At 37.7% G+C, this 18,775-nt stretch overlaps 1 protein-coding gene across 2 annotated transcripts in view; it reads left to right on the top strand.

The window, feature by feature from the left end:
* Nucleotides 1–243: 243 nt before the first annotated feature.
* abi1b (abl-interactor 1b) overlaps nucleotides 244–18,775 on the top strand; it is a 34,818-nt gene continuing 16,286 nt past the window's right edge. For both annotated transcript variants that reach the window (XM_052134038.1, XM_052134036.1), the window contains exons 1-3: nucleotides 244–442; nucleotides 11,854–12,021; nucleotides 15,798–15,974. In XM_052134038.1, coding sequence (XP_051989998.1) covers nucleotides 287–442; nucleotides 11,854–12,021; nucleotides 15,798–15,974 — 501 coding nt within the window. In that variant the 5' untranslated portion in view covers nucleotides 244–286. The remainder of the gene's footprint in view (nucleotides 443–11,853; nucleotides 12,022–15,797; nucleotides 15,975–18,775) is intronic.

Genomic DNA, 18,775 nt, shown 5'->3' with positions numbered 1-18,775 from the left:
TTGTCAGTGTGTGGTGCATAAAATACATATTACAGAGATTATTCACACTTTTTCTCACCGTTGAACACCACGGTTTTTCTCACCGCTGAGAAAAGCGCACTCGTCTTCCATTGGCCCAAAGCGTCTGATCTGAGCCAAACATCCCATCACAGCACAGAGCGTTATGCGCTGCGTTGAGAATTGTCGCCCTGCTAAAAAAAAGAAAGAAAAAACATACAAGCCAACGGGAATCCCACAATGCCAGGCGAGGGAGCTCCTGTCGGAGAGTGAAGCTCCGCTGCTCTCAATGAAAGAGGGGGAGAACAGTAATGCAGAGGGATGTAAGATGGCAGAGCTACAAATGTTGTTAGAGGAAGAGATCCCGGCTGGAAAAAGAGCGCTTGTGGAGAGCTACCAAAACCTTTCAAGGGTTGCGGAATATTGCGAGAATAATTATGTGCAGGTACGGTTTGGCAATATTCCATTTGCCTTTCATGTATTGTGTCTGTATCAGTGTGGATGTGATTGAAATGTAGTATTACATTGGATCCTCATGAAACGGCGATGAGCGCGCACTGAGGCACGGTCACCGTGATATCTTCATGTAATCTGCAAGTTGAATGTTCGTTCTTGGATGATTTTTGTGTTGTTTTGAGGCTGATGCACACAATGCACGAATGCACTTTCAGAGGGTGTGTCTATGATCACCCAGTCTCAGAGACGTGCCGCTTTCTCCGCGATGGATGAAGACAGCTGAGCTTTACAGTTGATCAAATAGTTCAATGAGCAAAATATAAACCCTAACTACATAAGGCTTGTTACACACATTATGGGCTCTAATGGCATATTGCTGGTCACGTAGCGTCAATGTATTGACTGCAAATGTGTTCTCAGCCGATACGTCATTTTTCGAACTAATACGTCATATTATCAACGCTACAATGTTTCATTTCTCAGCATCGTCAGTATGTTTCAGCGGAATTCGGCTGTTTGGCTTTAGAAGCTCTCCAGACGGTTGCCATGCCGCTCGGGCGATGAAAGCCCACATACTCTATATTCACGTCGAACTTCATCCAGATTTTGGCAAGATAATCTTAGAGAAAGGCCGTAGAGAGGGAAATGAAATCTGTTCATCGCATTTATTGATATCCACTCGCTTGACTTGGATTTAATATTATGTGCACTGATCATCATTTGTGTGTGCGCGTGTGTGTGTGTTGCAAATGTGTATTGCATGTGAGGTAGAATGGCGTGTCTGAACTCACGAGACGCCCAGACTTGAAATGTCTGTGAGATGGTGTGAATTAGTGACTGCTGACACACAAGTGTTAATCTGTCTCTCACTGAGCACTTTACACTTACAACTACAATAAAACACAGGAGGACAGTAAGAATGCCTGTTGTGAGACACTGTGTTTTAACAGTCTCACATACTGTTTGTGTTGTAATAGATTATATTCTCCCAAATTTAGAGAAACTGTTCAAAATCTGCGAAGGTATTCTTACTATTATGTGATCATCTTCTACTGTTATATTTATATCATTTATATGCAGTATTTTATCACAGATTATTGTCAGTCTCATACATTTTGGCATTGTACTGTGATGATGAGTCAAATGAGAAAATATTTTCCTTGCATATTTTCATATCACATACACTGAAAAAATAAATGTTTACCAAAAATGCTACATTTGGTAACGTCAAACTGTTCTTTTTTCATAATTAAAACATGGCAAAAATATAACTTGACTAAATCAAATTGAAACCATTAGGATACATCATCAAAAGAAATTTGAAGGGTTATGTTAATTCCTTAAAGTGGAAGTGTGTAACTTTTCGGGTTAAAAGTTTCTCTTATCCTAGCTTTATGTGCAGAGACTACTGTAAGTAAGCCATTTATAGGTACATTTTTTAGAAAACTGAAAATACTGTGTCTCTGTGGTGCTATAAAAATTCCTCTGTTTGTTTTGAGAAAACGGTTTATTCCAGGATTTTCGCAGTAAGCGGCATTCTGTAACATCATGTTAACAAGAACGGCAATATCCTCACACCATTTAAAGCTGCATTATGTAACTTTGTGCTCTCTAGCGACTGTCAATCAGAAGAATCAACCGATCAATCACATTTATTTCTATTGCACATTTAAAAACAATACATGTTGAACAAAGTGCTTTACATAAAGGAAACATAAATAAATCATGCACCTTCAGAGACCATAAATACTTAACCAACACAAATAAATGTACACACTAGACATAGTCATAAGCAAGAGAGAAGAGAAGAGTCATTCAAATGAGATTTAAAAACATCAACAGTGGTACAGATATGGAGAGGCGAACTATTCCAAAGGCAAAGAGCTGCAACAGAAAAAGCACGATCTCCTTTAGATTTTAAACGAGACTTAGGAATGATTAAAAGAAGACTCTGTGATGACCTAAGAGGTCTAGAAGTAGTATATTGCTGGAGTTCCGCAATGTAAAGAGGTGCCAAGCTAATAAGACCATTAAAAACAAATAATACAATCTTATACTGAATTCTGAATTTAACTGGGAGCCAGTGGAGATAAGCCAACACAGGTGATATACTAGCATGCTTCCTATTTCCAGTCAGAAGCCTAAGTTGAAGCCGGAGTCATAATGTGCTGTTTTCATGATGATATTATGTTATACAATTAAACATTTAAAACTGAAATATTACTTGCTTTGATGAAGATAAAAAACATTCCATTTACATATTTTGAATTAATTAATTTTACACTAATAGCACTTTTCTGACACTACACTCAAAGCACTTTTACAACACATTTCAAGTGTTGTATCTTCTATTATGTTTGTATTGTACTACACATGTCAATTTAAGAGGTGATACTCATGATATGGCTGATACTAGTTCAACGGAAGACGTTATTATATTTATTTTATATGGTACAGCCTCAATTGATATTGCACGTGAGCCATAATAATACTGTTTAAAATGTCTGTGCAATACACACAATAACACCGTAAACTAAAAACATAAAACGAGGATTCAATAATGATGGGGATAAAATATACTTTATTAAAAATAAAGTACATGAAAATAATATGCTTAAAAATGCTATATATCAGTTAACATTCAATTTAAGAAACCATAAAAATTTGTAAACATGTCACAGTAACTTCCCCCTACAACATAAGTACATCACGATCGGTTAACACACGAGTAATGTTTGATTCATAAAAGCATGACAAGCAATATAAGCTTCAGTAACCCTACCAGAAAACATATCCAAGCAGTATAGCAGGTATACAACTTCGCCAAACGGATAAAAGATAAACATCCATCTAGACTGCAACGATGCTGTCCTGAACTGAATGTAGTTTCTCCAGTCGGAACACGAGACAGATGGTACTGCTTGTGTTATTACGTAAGAGGAAAACCCCACTATTGCAGTGCAATGCTGCTGTAGTTTGTGAGGAAACAGACACAGCAATAATTCTGGAATATCTGGAAATAAACAAAGCTTACAGAGATTCCAGATGCCTCAGATTCCATGGTTGTTATTTACAGCATCATGGATAAATTACATTGTGGTGGAGAAAGCTGATTACTGACTGAGCTGCATGTATACGAGAGTAAAGAGTACACAGTGCATGTAAACTGCAATAACCCGCTTTCTGGTGTCCATGTAAACATAGTCAGTGACTACACCAATGGCTTGAGTTGGGGGTGGAGCCATGTGTTTGTTCAAATGTTGTTTGAAAACAAACATTTATTTTTGCAATACCGTTCAATGGTGCTAGTGGCACAGAAATTACAAACTTAAGCTTTAAGGTAACGATTGCAAGTGAATGCTTTTTAAGGTGTATAGAAGAGATCAATAGTAAATAATGAATGCACCAAAATGACATTTCTTAACAAGAGAAATGTGTTGATCATCTCTGTAGATTTCAGTGAAAAATTAAAAGCTACTACAATTTCAGATATTCATTTTGCATGTTATTTTACCTTCAGTACTTTATTAATGGCCCAAGACTGAGCATCACTTTGGTTAATGATATGCCTTGATGTTGTAAAGGCTTAACTTAAACCACTATGAAACCTGAGTGTTCAGAGGTAGGAATTTGTCTGCTGCTGGGGAGGGAATATTTTTCATCATTCACATGGTGGTGGATATGTTGAACTCACAGTCAACAACCACAAACATTTCAAACCAGTCACTTGAACACATTTAAATGAGTATGAGAATGATGTCATATGTGTGAAAGATCAGGGTACTTAAAATGGTTCATTGAGCTATAAAGAGTGATTGTCACAATTTACATTTATTAGAATGCACCGAAACATATTGTAATATTCTTCCTCTAACTAAATATATATTTTGATCCATGCTTTATTGTAACTTTAAAGGAATGTCTTGGGTGATATTTGTATTATTTTGGAAATACAGTATATAACAATATACAATGATGATCAAATTAATTGAATGAAATACTTAGGAATCCATTAAAGTTAAAGTGCATTATGATACATTGTATTTAATTATACAAAATAGTCTTATTTTCTATTCATGTATTGTAGATTTCAGAGTAGAGGTTGACCAATAGTGGATTTTGCCGATACTGTTATGTAGAATGTTCAAAAGATTTCTATGATGGGCACAGACACACAGACAGGCTACAAGAATCCAAAATTAATAAAATCCCAGAAACAGTTTTTTGTTCAACCAAAATCACAATAATGAAAGATATTTGCAGATAACGATAGATCCAAAAACCAAATATCGGCACAGATCATTCGGTAAAACCGATATAGCTGTGTGTTGATATGGAATGATGTCATATAATTAATTGCCTTTACATATTAGGCATTTTCAAATGCTCTTATCCAGAGCGTCTTTAATAAAAGTGCTTTTAATTTGAATGCGAGACTGCCTTAGTATCATAGAGATACTTGAAAATACAGCACAAGGCACAATATGTGAATCGGTAATTTAATGCTTCATTGTTCACATTTGTGCCATCTCACAATATTGGAATAATATCTAGGTATATTTACACTACATTATTGCATTGAAAGACAAAAAATAAACAGTCCATTCTAGAATGCCTAAATTTTATCTCAGACCCTTGCGTTGTTACCTCCGTTCTCAACATAGACTCTTGACAATTAAATAATTAGATGGCAAAATCTTAAGATATCGTACGGCTTGGCTTGTAGGAAAAGGTCCGTTCCCTTTTATTCCCATAGTGACAAACCAATCAACAAACAGAATTTAAAATCAAAACAATACTGGCATCAAACTTTTGCTAGCCTCCTATCAAACTATTTATTTGAAGAAAGGAAATGTGAACAAATTTAGTTACTCATTCCATATTTATTTTGGCAGTACAAATGAGAAATTACTGACGTATGTTAACAACTAATAATACACTTACCTCGTCTCCATTACACACAACAGTTATTAAAGTCCTATTAAAGTCATAGCAAGCTTTAGGGTTTGGGGAAGGGTTAGACTTTATAGTTAGGTTTACGTTTGGGTTAGGGGTTAAACTTAATAATTCATTCATGGTTCGTACATTGTTCTCAATGGGAGAAAAACTAATATGTTTTTTTATTTTTATTTATTTAACTATCTTATTTTTCTCCCCAATTTGGAATGCCCAAATCCCAATGTGCTTTAAATCCTCTTGGTGGCGTAGTGACTCAGTCCGGGTGGCAGAGGATGAATCTCAGTTGCCTCTGCGTCTGAGACCGTCAATCCACGCATCTTATCACGTGGCTTGAGCGCGTTACCGCGGAGACATAGCATGTGTGGAGGCTTCACGCTGTTCTCCACGGCATCCACGCACAACTCACCACGTACCCCGCCGAGAGCGAGATCCACATTATAGCGACCACGAGGTGGTTAACCCAACATGACTCCACCCACCCTAGCAACCGAGCCAATTAGTTGCTTTGGAAGCCTGGCTGGATTCACTCAGCACACACGGTATTCGAACTTGCAACTCCAGGAGTGGTTGTCAGTGTCTTTACTTGCTGAGCTACCCAGACCCCTTAATATGTTTTTTATTGAGCAAGCTCATACAATCTCATACTAATTATTTCGACTTGTCATGACAACGGGTTGCAATTCTCTACCAGTTAAACTACAGGAAAAGGAATACTAACTATTATAAACTCTCTTTCCTCTCAAACACCCAGGCATTCGCACAGTCATTAGAGGACTAAATGATTCATAGATGTTTCTCTCATGACTTTGCTGGGTGTATGAGTCTTAAACAGAGAGAGGTTCACGGCAGGGTTCTTTGGCTTTAGACAGAAGTTACTCATGTCATTCTATGACTTGCAACATACCATCTGAGCCAATATTAAAACTATTTGTGAAAGAATCCAAATCCAGATTATGTAGAATATACCATAGCATAGGAAATAATGTGTCAATATGAACGTAAATATATAATAATAAATGTGGTCCAGACTTGAATTGCTGTTCTGCATTCAATAAATAAAAACCCAGTAGTAGTCCCTTTGCATTTTTTTTTTACTTAAGTAATTATCATGTGTTATAAATTATGAATTAAATGTTCATTTTAAGGTCTATGTGTAAGTTAAGAGGTCATCATTTATTATGCATGTTGTTAGTGTTGTTTAATAGGCAGCAGTCTGCTAGATTGTAGAATATCACAGCCAGGGCATTTACGGGTCCATTCATGTGTATTTGCCCTGTGTTGACGGACATATGGCCTTAGAAGAACAGCTGAGAAGACTGACATGTAGTGACAGGTGGTGTTTGAAGCAGGCCTGGGGACAGTGCAGCATGCTTGTAGTAGCCTAATTGTTAACAATACAAGATCAGAGTCAACTACTAGTGTCATTAATACTAGTGACACACTTTGCTAATTCCTGAATTTTTCATATTGCCATATATGCTGCTTACTACTAGATCATAGCTGCTTGATTCATGATTTAAAACTTGACAAAGTCTAAACAAGTGCATTCGTTAATTTATTCACTGTCACCAAATCTTTTAAACAGTATTTAGTGCTGCTTGCTGAGGAATCCATCCTTACGAAAATCGAGAGTTCATGGCAAATTTGCTGTAAACTTGCCACTGATTATTTTCACATGAAAATGAGCTTTGTCCATTGTTGCTCCACTGTCAGAGAAGAGCTGCAAACGTCTGGCAAACATTTGTGGCGAATTCTCATTTGCATGTGAAAATAACAGGTTTTTTTGTAAGCATCGCTAACTGCTCATACTTGGGGTTGGTGTGTAGTTCGAGTATTTGTTTGTCAAGAAAGCTACAATGTTAATCTATGAGTCTGCTAGCATTGCTAAGTTCATAAAGAAGGAAATTGTTTTTAAATAAAAAAAAGTTTAAAAAAAGTTTTAAATTGCAACAAGATTTTATGCATTGGATTATGCCCATAGCAGTACAATGTAGGCTAACCTTAGTGAGACTGTTGTTTTTAAGGCCTGTTGGTTTCATCATGTTTTTCCACTCTATTCAGAATCAGGTCTCAAATTTGTCTTCAGACTATCCTGCTGTGTTTAATACCTGCAGTTAACAAGTTTTAGATGTGCATTTATTTGAAAGTAATGATTTAGCAGAGTGTGGTGGTGGGGGCATGGCATAAATGGGTAACTATCTATTTATGGTCGGATATGCAGTAATAATGTTGTTTCCCCAGAACATTTAGCTGTCCAAGTGCTCCCTTTGGGATGATTCAGCACCAGCTTTTGTATGGTGCCCCACGCATTGCAGATATGGGAGGTGCATCCCTGGATACAATGGTGATAGCTCATGGATTGTCCTTTAACAGGTTCAAACCAACAGTTTTGGAGCATTTTGCATTACTTACTGCAAACTTAAAGGCACAATGGTGATACCCTAGTACAGGATATACATTTACATTTTTTATCATAATTTTGTGCCAGTCCTAAAGGATCCTTTAACCTTGTGCGACCCTGCACATGTGTGGATGTTGTATTTTGGCTTCGCTATTCGTAATGCTTAATAAACCAATTGATCGCAGTTCAAAAGACTCTGTGCTGTTAGTAAAGGGTTAAACTTTTGACGTATGGAATCATGTGACAAAACAACATGGTGCTGACCACAGCAGAGTTTGTCTTTGGAAGAAAAGTCAATAAAACTCCATCTGGTAAGAACCCTAATCTTCTTCTCAAGTCTCTAGTTTTTCAGATATGTCATTTTTAAAATTTTAGCGATTTATCGTGAAACGCCACACTGATAAACACAATGTACACTAATTTGTACTTTAGGGCATCTTTTCTGTGCATTTTTATATTTACTGTGCATTTTCACATTGAAAATCAATGGATTCATCCAAAAGCTGAAACATTTTGCTTTCAGAGGCTTTATATGGAGTCGGTATTGTATTGTACGATACAACGCTAAAGATTTGATATCATATTTATCGTACAATGTGATTAAAATCAAGCAATGCAACATTGGGAGCTGCAAAACAGTCTCCTCCCTGGAGAGGCGGCACTGAGCACTCACAGGAAAACAGAGCAACTAGTCTACAAAAGCGAGTTGAGAGCTCAAAGACCGATTGCAAATACAGCTTGTGGAACATGCCAAACAATGGTGTTGTGTCCCAGTGCTACAGTACATCAAACATGTCGTTTTATTTACGGCAACATCACAGTGCAAATCGTTGTATTTGCGAGGCTGAAACTGCAATTAGAAGCCAGCCTCTCCCAACCGACACGTGAGCGTGATCACCTGCACAGAAATGTGGTCATAACTATCAAAAACCAGCTTAATAGAAAAAAGACAACATAAGAAACCTGCGATTACATGAGTGTTATTATTCTCTGCTTTTGATGTCGAAGTGTAAACGGCTTTGAGCACAAAACTTGCATGCATTGGATAAGCCGGTAAGACTGGTAAAGTTTACATGCAAATTGAAACCGGGGGAAGAGGGCAAAAAAATTAAGTGTGCCAATCGAAAGGCAGAGGTCAGGTACCTCTCAAGGTTTTTTTTCTCCACTAACTATTGAAAGGAGTTTTTTTTTTTCTTGCTCACTGGAGGCTTTAAGACATCAAGTCATGATTTTCTACAAAGCTGCTTTGAAACATTTTTTTTTTAATCTCATAAAATTCTGCTTATAAATGCAGTTTTGTTGTTTATGTTGCCAACGTCAGCTGATTTCAAATACATTTATGTCAAATCCTTGAATAAGTTAAAGCAAAAAGAATTGTGGGATAGTTTTTTTATTATTATTATTATAAATAATCGTATCGTGAGACTTCTGCTTCAACAAGGTGTGAAATTTGTGTATTGCTGTGACAAGGTAGGCGAGGAATGAGGATCTAAATGCAGCTTTAATGTAAACAAAAGATGAACAAGCTAACTCAGAATTTAAGAAAACAAAACACAGGAAACCAGCACAGAGCATAGACCAAACATGCAAAAACTGACAAACAAACGCTTATATATAAAAGTAGGGCTGGGATAAACGATTATTTTTTAAACGATTAATCTAGCGTTTATTTTTTCGATGCATCGATTAATCTAACAATTCATTTTTCCAGTCCGATTTGATTTCGATTCGATTATCTCCCCATTAATTGACTAATAGCAATTTATACATGTTGATTTACATATCTGAATGAAAAAAACATGAATTCCTTAACATTGCAATATATGTTTATTGCTCTTAAAATTCCAAAATAAAAGACTATACAAGTGCAAAGTAATGCATTCTTAGTCAGAGGTAGCATTCAATAAAACCTTGAAGCCTTGAAAACACATAGGCCTAGCTTACTGAAAAAAAGTGCATCTTGTAATTCTTCTTTCAGAATAAAATAACAACTTGATGTCTAGCATTCAATAAAAAAATAAAAAGGTCACCCAGCCACACTTGTCTTAGAGCTATTGAAAGAATACAGTAACTATTGTAAACTTGGTGGCTTTAAGCTAATACAGAAAGTGCTTTTCCAACAAAAAATAAATAATGAAAATAAACATTCAGAATTCAACGTTTATGTTGAACATACTGAAAAAAAGCATCTTCATTCACATGCAAATAACAACTTACACTCTGACACTTTCCTTTCACCTTAAGAATACTGTGAGTGCGTGTGTGCGCGCAGCAGCCTCTTCAGGTGCTGGTGCATTGCCGTGGTGCTAGAATGGAAGGCCATCTCCATTTTGCAAAGACGACATATCACGGAATTGTTTCCTTTAATGTAAAAGAATTCCCATACTTTAGAGGAACGAGTGCCTTGCACTTCTGATAGTCTGAGGAGCCACTCGTGTTGCTACTACTCTCCGGCGCCGCCATCTTTGTTTTGGGTCTGACGAATCGACGCAAATATTTTGCATCGACGTATTTTTTGCGTCGACGTCATCGATGACGTTGACACGTTGTCCCAGCCCTAATACAAAGGAAAACAAGGAACTCCTGGGGAAACAATCAGGGAATGATGAACACCTGGGGAAACAATCTGGGAGAACCAATCATGAAATAAAACTACAAAAGGACTACAAAACCAACAGGAAAGTGGGAACTAAACAAGAATTTCAACATAAAAGCACAAAACCACAAGACAACAGGGAATATGTGACAATTGCTACATGCCTAATTTCGAACTGTTCTGAGACCGGTTCAGACAGATGGCACACTGGAGGTTAAGTCATTCACTAAATAGGGAGCAAGGGATCATCCTGTAGCACTCTATGCAGCTAAGTGCATTCAATCCAAACTTCCTATCAAAAGTTCAGTTTCAGGTTTCAGCTGTAGATGTTGTTTGACCCACTCAACATGTTTTGCAGACATGGGACAATGGTAATCCGTTGATGGATTCAGAATGTATAATGTATAATTTTATTATAACATGGTTGGCAGTGATTGGATGATGCTGGACATTACATTGAATGATAATTCATTAGCCTAATTTCTGATGTAATTCCTGTAACATCTCAAAAACATGAACAACCAAAACTGCTGGAAACATAATAAAGAATTAAAAATCTGACTTACTATATTTTGGTATTATTTAAAATTTCACAACTTAGTCCCACAGTCCACATATGTTGCCATCAGTTTTTAGGAAAACTATTTGCTTTTATTGCACGATTATTAGGTGCTAGTTTTAAATAAAAAAGGAATGGACACAGCAGTCACGCTCGGGACTCATGAAGTTAAATAAGAATATTCTAATTATCAAATCGGATCTTAAAGTTGAAAATTAATTTCCTACAATATTTTTTTATTCATATTTGTTTCCAATTGGATACTGTGTAATCTTTATCAGAACCCTACTGTTTGTAATGGAATAGTATTTTGGACATTGTTTGTCAGTTAATGGAAATAACCAGGGAAGTCTCAGGGTTTTGAAATCCTCAATGATTTTCTTCAGATTCCTTTTGATGTCTTACTAGGATATTTTATCCTGTTGGTAATCATAATATTCCTATTAGAAATGATATGTTCTAAATCTAAAATTTTAGTTCAGTAATTTGTTGGAATCCAATTAGAAAATACCCATTAGAATCCTTCAGGATTGGTTCCATATAATGACTGAAATAGGATTCCTTTAGGATTTTTCGACTGGGGATGATTTCTGTACCCAGTTTGTTGCTGGCTCTTCTCTCCTTATTGCCACTTTGGGAATGACCAATATTTCATTGGGCAACACATGTCTTTTTCCACAGGCCACATGATCTGATGTGATATTTTCTCTTGAGTCCTCTAGGAATTCCTAGATGCTTTTACACCAACATTCATAGAGGCATGACTTCATAGTGTGAGATGCTTTGAAAAATCATTTATTGTTGAAAGTTGTGTAGAAACTATATTTTCAGAAACACCTACCAATATCATTGTACTGACCTTAAGATCTCTTGTTTTCTGTTTAGGCACAAGACAAGAGGAAAGCCCTTGAGGAAACCAAAGCCTACACCACGCAGTCCCTGGCAAGCGTGGCCTATCAAATCAATGCCTTAGCAAACAATGTGCTACAGCTGCTGGATATTCAGGCTTCACAGCTGCGCAGGATGGAATCTTCCATCAACCATATCTCTCAGGTCAGTCTGGATATTATAATACCAACATATTACAAACATGACAATATGCATCATGGCTATTAAAAATGAATCCCAAAATAACATGTACATTTAGCTTTAAACAATTCTCTTAATTTTAGACCAACAAAACATTTGAAGTCAACATAGGCCTAAAGCAACATACATTGTATGATGCATGATGATACATCATTACTTTAAATATAATACTTTAAATGTAATATAAATAACAGCTTGTTACGGATGTGACCATTACAATTGCTTCATTTAAAATCATGTAGATATCAATGGGAGACTCACACAATGCGATTAAAACAAAATTTAGATCAAGTTTCTCACACATATCACATTTCTTTGTTAACTGATTCTCTCATTTTTCCCATGAGTCATATTTGCATGTTGGATTCACACTGGTCTGTTGTGAGAGGAGCACCAAATGGAACGCTGTCTGGCCATGGTTGTCCTCACGTGCTCTAGCTCATTTCAATAGCTCTGTTGTGCTTCTATAATGACTCCCATCACTTATTTAAATAATATGCATTAATAATTAGATTTACATTGTGTAGTCTATAGATTTTGCAACTGATGAATAACTGCATTGATATGTTGAAAAATGAATAAGCAACAACAAGAGGCAGAGTGTGTTATAATATATATTGTGAACACAGGTATATTGTAAGCCATAATGTCTAAAGAGCATCGGAGACAATTTGAGCCCTCTCTGTAGCTACATCACCATTTGAACACAATGGCAGAGTGAATTATTTCATCCTCAATGGGGAATGCTTTTATTAGTAAGAGATACTGCTCGCTATCATTAGATTTTCAGAGCCATATAGGAAACTAGATCTAATGATTTACTTGCTACTGAAGTTAAAAGGCTCCTGCAAACTAGTTTGCCACCACTTGTCTCTAAGAGGATAGGCAGAAATGGCAGCTAAATTATGTAAAATTATGAAGCACTTTCTCTTAAAGGTGAAGTGTACAATTTCTTTGTCAATAGCATCACTTAGCAGAATTGCAAATGTAAATATAGTCTTCGGAAGGTAGACAAGATACAGTCCAATTTGCAGACTTACATGGATTTCTTGTGGCTTCTAGTGGACAATTTTTTAACAGTTTAATCAACTTTGATGATTGGCACGTGTACTCAGAGTGTCCTGTTGTCCATGTGTAGCAAGTTTTTTCAAATTTGGATATTGCATTCACAAGATACAGTCCAATTATTCATTATAGACCACACCCTAAGAATGTAAAGGTGCATATCTGCAAACGATTAAATTAATCAAAGTTCTTTTGATAACTTATTGTCATGAAGGTCCCTATGATGACAAAAAAAACTTTGAATCAGAGAAAAGATCTTTGTTAAGTTTAGAAAAGTATGTTTTTCATTAAATTCACAATGGCGGAAGTTTATTCTGTTCTGTAGCACATAAAGTTGCAGTTCCAGAATTATTACCAAAAAGATATACACTCATTGAGCACTTTATTAGGAACACTATGGTCCTAATAAAGTGCTCGACATGGTCTTCAGTTGTTGCCCATAAGCCTCAATGTTTGATGTGTTGTGCATTCTGAGATGAACACTACAATTGTACAGAGTAGTTATCTGAGTTACCATAGCATTTCTGTCTGCTTAAACCAGTCTGGCCATTCTTTGTTGACCTCTCTCATCAACGTCTTGGTTACTTTTGTAACCTCCGTTCCCTGATGGAGGGAACAAGACGTTGTGTCGATGTAGTGACAATAGGGGCGCCCTTGGAAGACCCAAACTCTTTGATCTTTGAGAAAAGGCCAATGGGAATTGGCAAGTGGAATTTGGGTATAAAAGGAGCTGGCTCGCAACCACTCATTCAGGTTTTGCGGTGAAGAGACCAGACAAGGTCCCGGCCATTTCACCGGGTAGTTCAGTGTTGTGGCAGGAGGGACACAATGTCTCGTTCCCTCCATTAGGGAACAGAGATTACGAAAATCTGGCACTCACTCGACGTTGTGTCGATGTAGTGACACTAGGGGTCCCTATAAAAAACGCCACAACAAGTTGAACTGTGTTACGTGGACTGGCAGTGCGAGACAGGCAAACTGTTGCGTGCCTCATAGCCAGCACACCCGGCCATCACGTAACCTCCCCCAACGCTTTTATGAATGTCGTACAGTCCACCGCACCTAGGGGACAAGTCGACTGCCGACAAATTGGGACAGGTTGCCCCAACCGTGGCCTCTCCTCATTTTTCTCCCCAAAAAAGAGATGAAATCGTTCAGCTGGGGGCCATAAGTGTCCGCGTTGGGGAGGTGTCCCTTCCCAAGTGGAAGGAGGTTTACCAATGGGGAAACCATCTCACGGAAGATACACCATACATGGTTACACACAGGCAACCAGCACATGTGGAGCATCTACCCCAGTACAGGGACTATTTAGCGCACATACTGGGCCGGCATCAAGTATCTCCGCAAACTCGCCTGCCACAGGGCTTAGGAGGAAAGACATCCAGGGTCCACAACTTCGTGAACACGGCTGGGGGGTAAAAAGAGCACATCTCCCCCTCCAGGAGGGAAAAGGAGCTATATGCAAGCGGTAAACTCAGCCAGTTGTCCCGCAAACGTACCTGTTCGTACCTGACAACACACAGGATGAAACTGGCTCAACCCGGAGATAGCAGAACCTCCCTAAGTTGTTGGGTGTTGCCTTCCTGGGCTGTACACCGGGTTCGAGTCACCGGTCGTGACACAGGGGGACACCCTTGTGCGGGATCTTGATCCGGGCTGGGGCAGGATGTGCTGAAAAGACTTAATCTGCTACTTAACTGGCGAGAACTGCTGGGCAAAGTCCTTGATGGTGTCGCACAATAGGCTAGCCTGGGAGATGGGGGTGTCAAGGAACCGTGCCTTCTCAGCCTCCCTCATCTCGACCAAGTTAAGCCAAATGTTGCGCTCCTGGACTACCAAGGTGCACATAGCCTGCCCGAGAGTCCGCGCCGTGACCTTCGTCACCCTGAGGGCGAGAACGGTCGCCAAGCACAGATTTTCTCAAAGATCAGAGGCGTTTGGGGCTCCCAAGGGCAACCCCTAGTGTCACTACATCAACACAACGTCAAGTGAGTGACAGATAGGGAACAATGTGACGTCCGCAGAACTGCCGCTCATGGAATGATTTTTGTTTTTGGCACCATTCTGAGGAAACTCTAGAAACTGTTGTGTGTGAAAATCCCAGGAGGTCACCAGTTACAGAAATACTCAAACCAGCCCGTTTTAAAACATCAACAATCATGCCACAGTCCAAATCACTGAGGTCACATTTTTACCTGAAGCTCCTGACCCATATCTGTATAATGTTATGCACTGCACTGCTGCCACACGATTGGCTGATTAGATAATCTAAGTAGGTCTGTAGGTGTACCTAAAAAGTGCTTTGTGAGTGTATATTAGCTTATTCTCTTATTGTTCACAATGCAAGATATTAGCTTCTGGAATTTGATTGGCTGCTGGGGGCTTAAAACACTATTTGAAGAATATGTTAGATTTTGACCCAAAGAAGATGCTTGCCAAATTCCAACTTCCTCAATCTAACTGTTGCTGTGTTACGAATGTTTTTTAGTTGTAGCACCTCCTATGGACAGAATTGTATGCCGTTTGGCATGCATCCTCAAAATGTCTTCATGCCAAAGTTTCCCAAGTATCGTTATGTTTGGACATTGCATTCAGAACATATAGGTTGATAAGTTAATTAGGGCTACATAATCCGGTTTCTTATCAGAATTTCGTCCCTTTTCTTTGCTTAGACTGTGGACATTCATAAAGAGAAAGTTGCCAGACGAGAGATCGGGATCCTCACCACCAACAAAAACACGTCTCGGACCCACAAGATTATCGCTCCCGGCAACATGGAGCGACCTGTGCGCTACATCAGGAAGCCCATAGACTACACCCTGCTGGATGATGTGGGCCACGGTGTCAAAGTAAGTCTATCATTTTAATGTCCTTCTTGTTAACTGTTGGATGGCCTCAATTTGATTTACTGTCTTAAACAGCAAAATAAGCTTTATTTTCCTCAACATTTTATGAGCTGAAAGAAAGTTGCATTGCTCCAAAAAATTGTTCTTTCATAGCTCAGGAGTTTTAAAGGAATAGTTCACCCAAAAATGAAAATTCTCCCATCATAAACTCACTCTCACACCTTCCCAGATGTGTATGACTTTCTATCTTCTGCAGAACAGAAACAGATTTTTAGAAGAATGTTTCAGCTATGAAGGTCAATACAATGCATGTGAATGGTGGCCAGAACTATTAATTGCCAAAATGCATATAAAGGCAGCATAAAAGCAATTAATAAGACTCCAGTGTTAAGCATGTATATCTTACATTATCATGTTGCTCAAGTAATCTTGGAAGAATTTGATGACAAATGTTTATTCATATTGAGGTATCCATTTTTGATCACAGACTTTGGTATACTGGCAAATTTGTGGACAGTTTTTCTGACATTGTTGGGAAATCTTTTGAAACTCTAGAGAAGACACACATGAGACTATTTGGATTTATTTCTCAGGAGAAATATTTAAGAAGGATTTGAGAAAACTAGAGATTTAGGTATGAAATTCTGACACATTGGTGTCTCTCCCTGATACCCTTGTAGTTAGATATTCGTCACATAAATACAGACTCTGTGTGTGTTCATTTGATTTTCATTGATATATTATATAAAATAATGCCGAAGTCACATGCGACTGCTTCAGATAACAGTATTCAAAAGAACAAATACGCTAACTGATCAAGTTATTGATCCGTCATGGTCTACACACAGGGATTTTGCATGTTGTGTGTTGTGAAGACTCTTTGGTTCCCCTCACTATATTCATGTTATTAAATGATTAATGTCCATCAATGTCAGCTCTGTGCTGTTACAATGACATTAGTTTGCTATCTTTGCTCTTATACTGATGTTATCATCACTATTAGAGGCAATAGATTGTCTATCCACACTGAGATGTAATTAAGATCAATGTCTTTGAATATTTACTTTGACCTTTTATGGGATGATGGTTGGTATGGATGATGTGTTATTATGACACAGTGTCATTGTTATTCAACAGTCCTTCAGTTTTTTCATTGTCTAGATATATAGTTGAGGCAGGTCTCGAGGTCATGGGCCAACAGCTCGCCCAAAAACTTGTCTGAAATGCTTCATTAGTTCTGTGCTGCTTATGCGCTCTTGCCTTTTACCCCTCGGCTAAATAAACATCCTGCAGGCTGCCCTCATATTGACTCTGTAATTAGGGCACTTAACTCATCAAATGTTGCTTTTTCTGCATCAGTCACCCCTGAATGACATGCCCATGGTACGTAGAGTTCCTCTCTCCTCAGCTATCACTTCATCATGACAGCTAATTGTGAAGCCATCCACGGCTACATGACGTAATGAAGAACTTTCACCTATTATTATTGGTGTATAGGGATGCACAAGTATATCATTTTTTGGCAGATACAGATAACCGATAACCATTACTTTTAATATTTTAACCTTTTCGATTGGAGCACTGTGAATTTTTTTTAAAACTTCTCATGTGACACAATAAGTGTTAAAATAAAGAGGGACGAGTAATCAACATGCCACAAATGCACAAATTAGAAGTGTTCTGTTTCTTTATGATTTATGATTATTATCATAACATATCATTGGAAACGTTCTAGTGTAATATAACAAGCATATTTGTTTCACCTGCAAACTAGAGGGAGTATTTGTAGAGGGAGTACATTTACTCACCCTCATGTTGTTCAAAACCGTGGAATGTGGAAAGCAATATAATTTCAATGCAATGGCAGTGGATAGTGACTCACTTTAATGCTTAAAAAAGTACCCAAAAGTGTCATACACGTTGTCCACTGCGACTTGTTTCAAATGTTCTGAAGCTATACTGTATATGAAAACAACATGAAATTTAAGAAATTCTTCAGTAAAAAGGCTTTCTTTTCTATATCTTGACATTGGTTGCATGTTCATGAGCACTGTGAGAGAAGCTTGTTCACTGCGGCTCATATATTCACATGGGAACACAACTCAAATTCTTGCATAAACGCAAGCCACTTTAAACAAGCTTCTCTCATAGCTTGTGTGAGAGAAGCTTACACATATTAAATATTTATATCAGTGCTGTCAGTCAATTAATATATTTTTTAATCGCGATTAATCTGCATACTTTTTTGTAGTTAATCGCAGATTTTGAAAGTGCTGAAATATAACACTATATATTCTTATTTGCCTGTCAAAATTTTGTTCTTCTTATGAAAGAAAACAAAACAATATGTAACAATATAATGCTTCATTAGCATTTTCCAAACAAAGCCTTCCACAGTATAAAGATAGAAATGCACTAAAATAGCACCAATTCAAGTAACATTAATTGTTTCCCGAAGTCTAAGTGGGTGTTTGACTAATTTAAAGAACTAGTCCTCAAATAGGTAGCATATTCTTTCCAATGATCTTTCCAATTAAATCTCTTAAACTCTCATTCTTCACAATATTAATCAGCCAGCAGACTGGCTATCTGCTTTGTTACAGCAATCGTGAAGCTACTTTCATGATTCATGTCAGAGTGTCAACGCCGCTTTGAACTCCACATGAAAAGCACTTACAGTCTCATTCTGCATTTTGGTGATCGTAAGACTTGACCATATATAGGCTGAAAAATACTTGATTTCTATCAAGTCCCATCTGGGCTTGTTTTGTACATCAAAAAGCTTTAAGAGACACCCTTCAATA

Source organism: Xyrauchen texanus, chromosome 9 (genome assembly GCF_025860055.1).
Source record: "Xyrauchen texanus isolate HMW12.3.18 chromosome 9, RBS_HiC_50CHRs, whole genome shotgun sequence".
Lineage (NCBI taxonomy): Eukaryota > Metazoa > Chordata > Actinopteri > Cypriniformes > Catostomidae > Xyrauchen > Xyrauchen texanus.
Note: the sequence above shows the minus strand (reverse complement) of the source record. Positions and strands in the feature narration are given on the sequence as shown.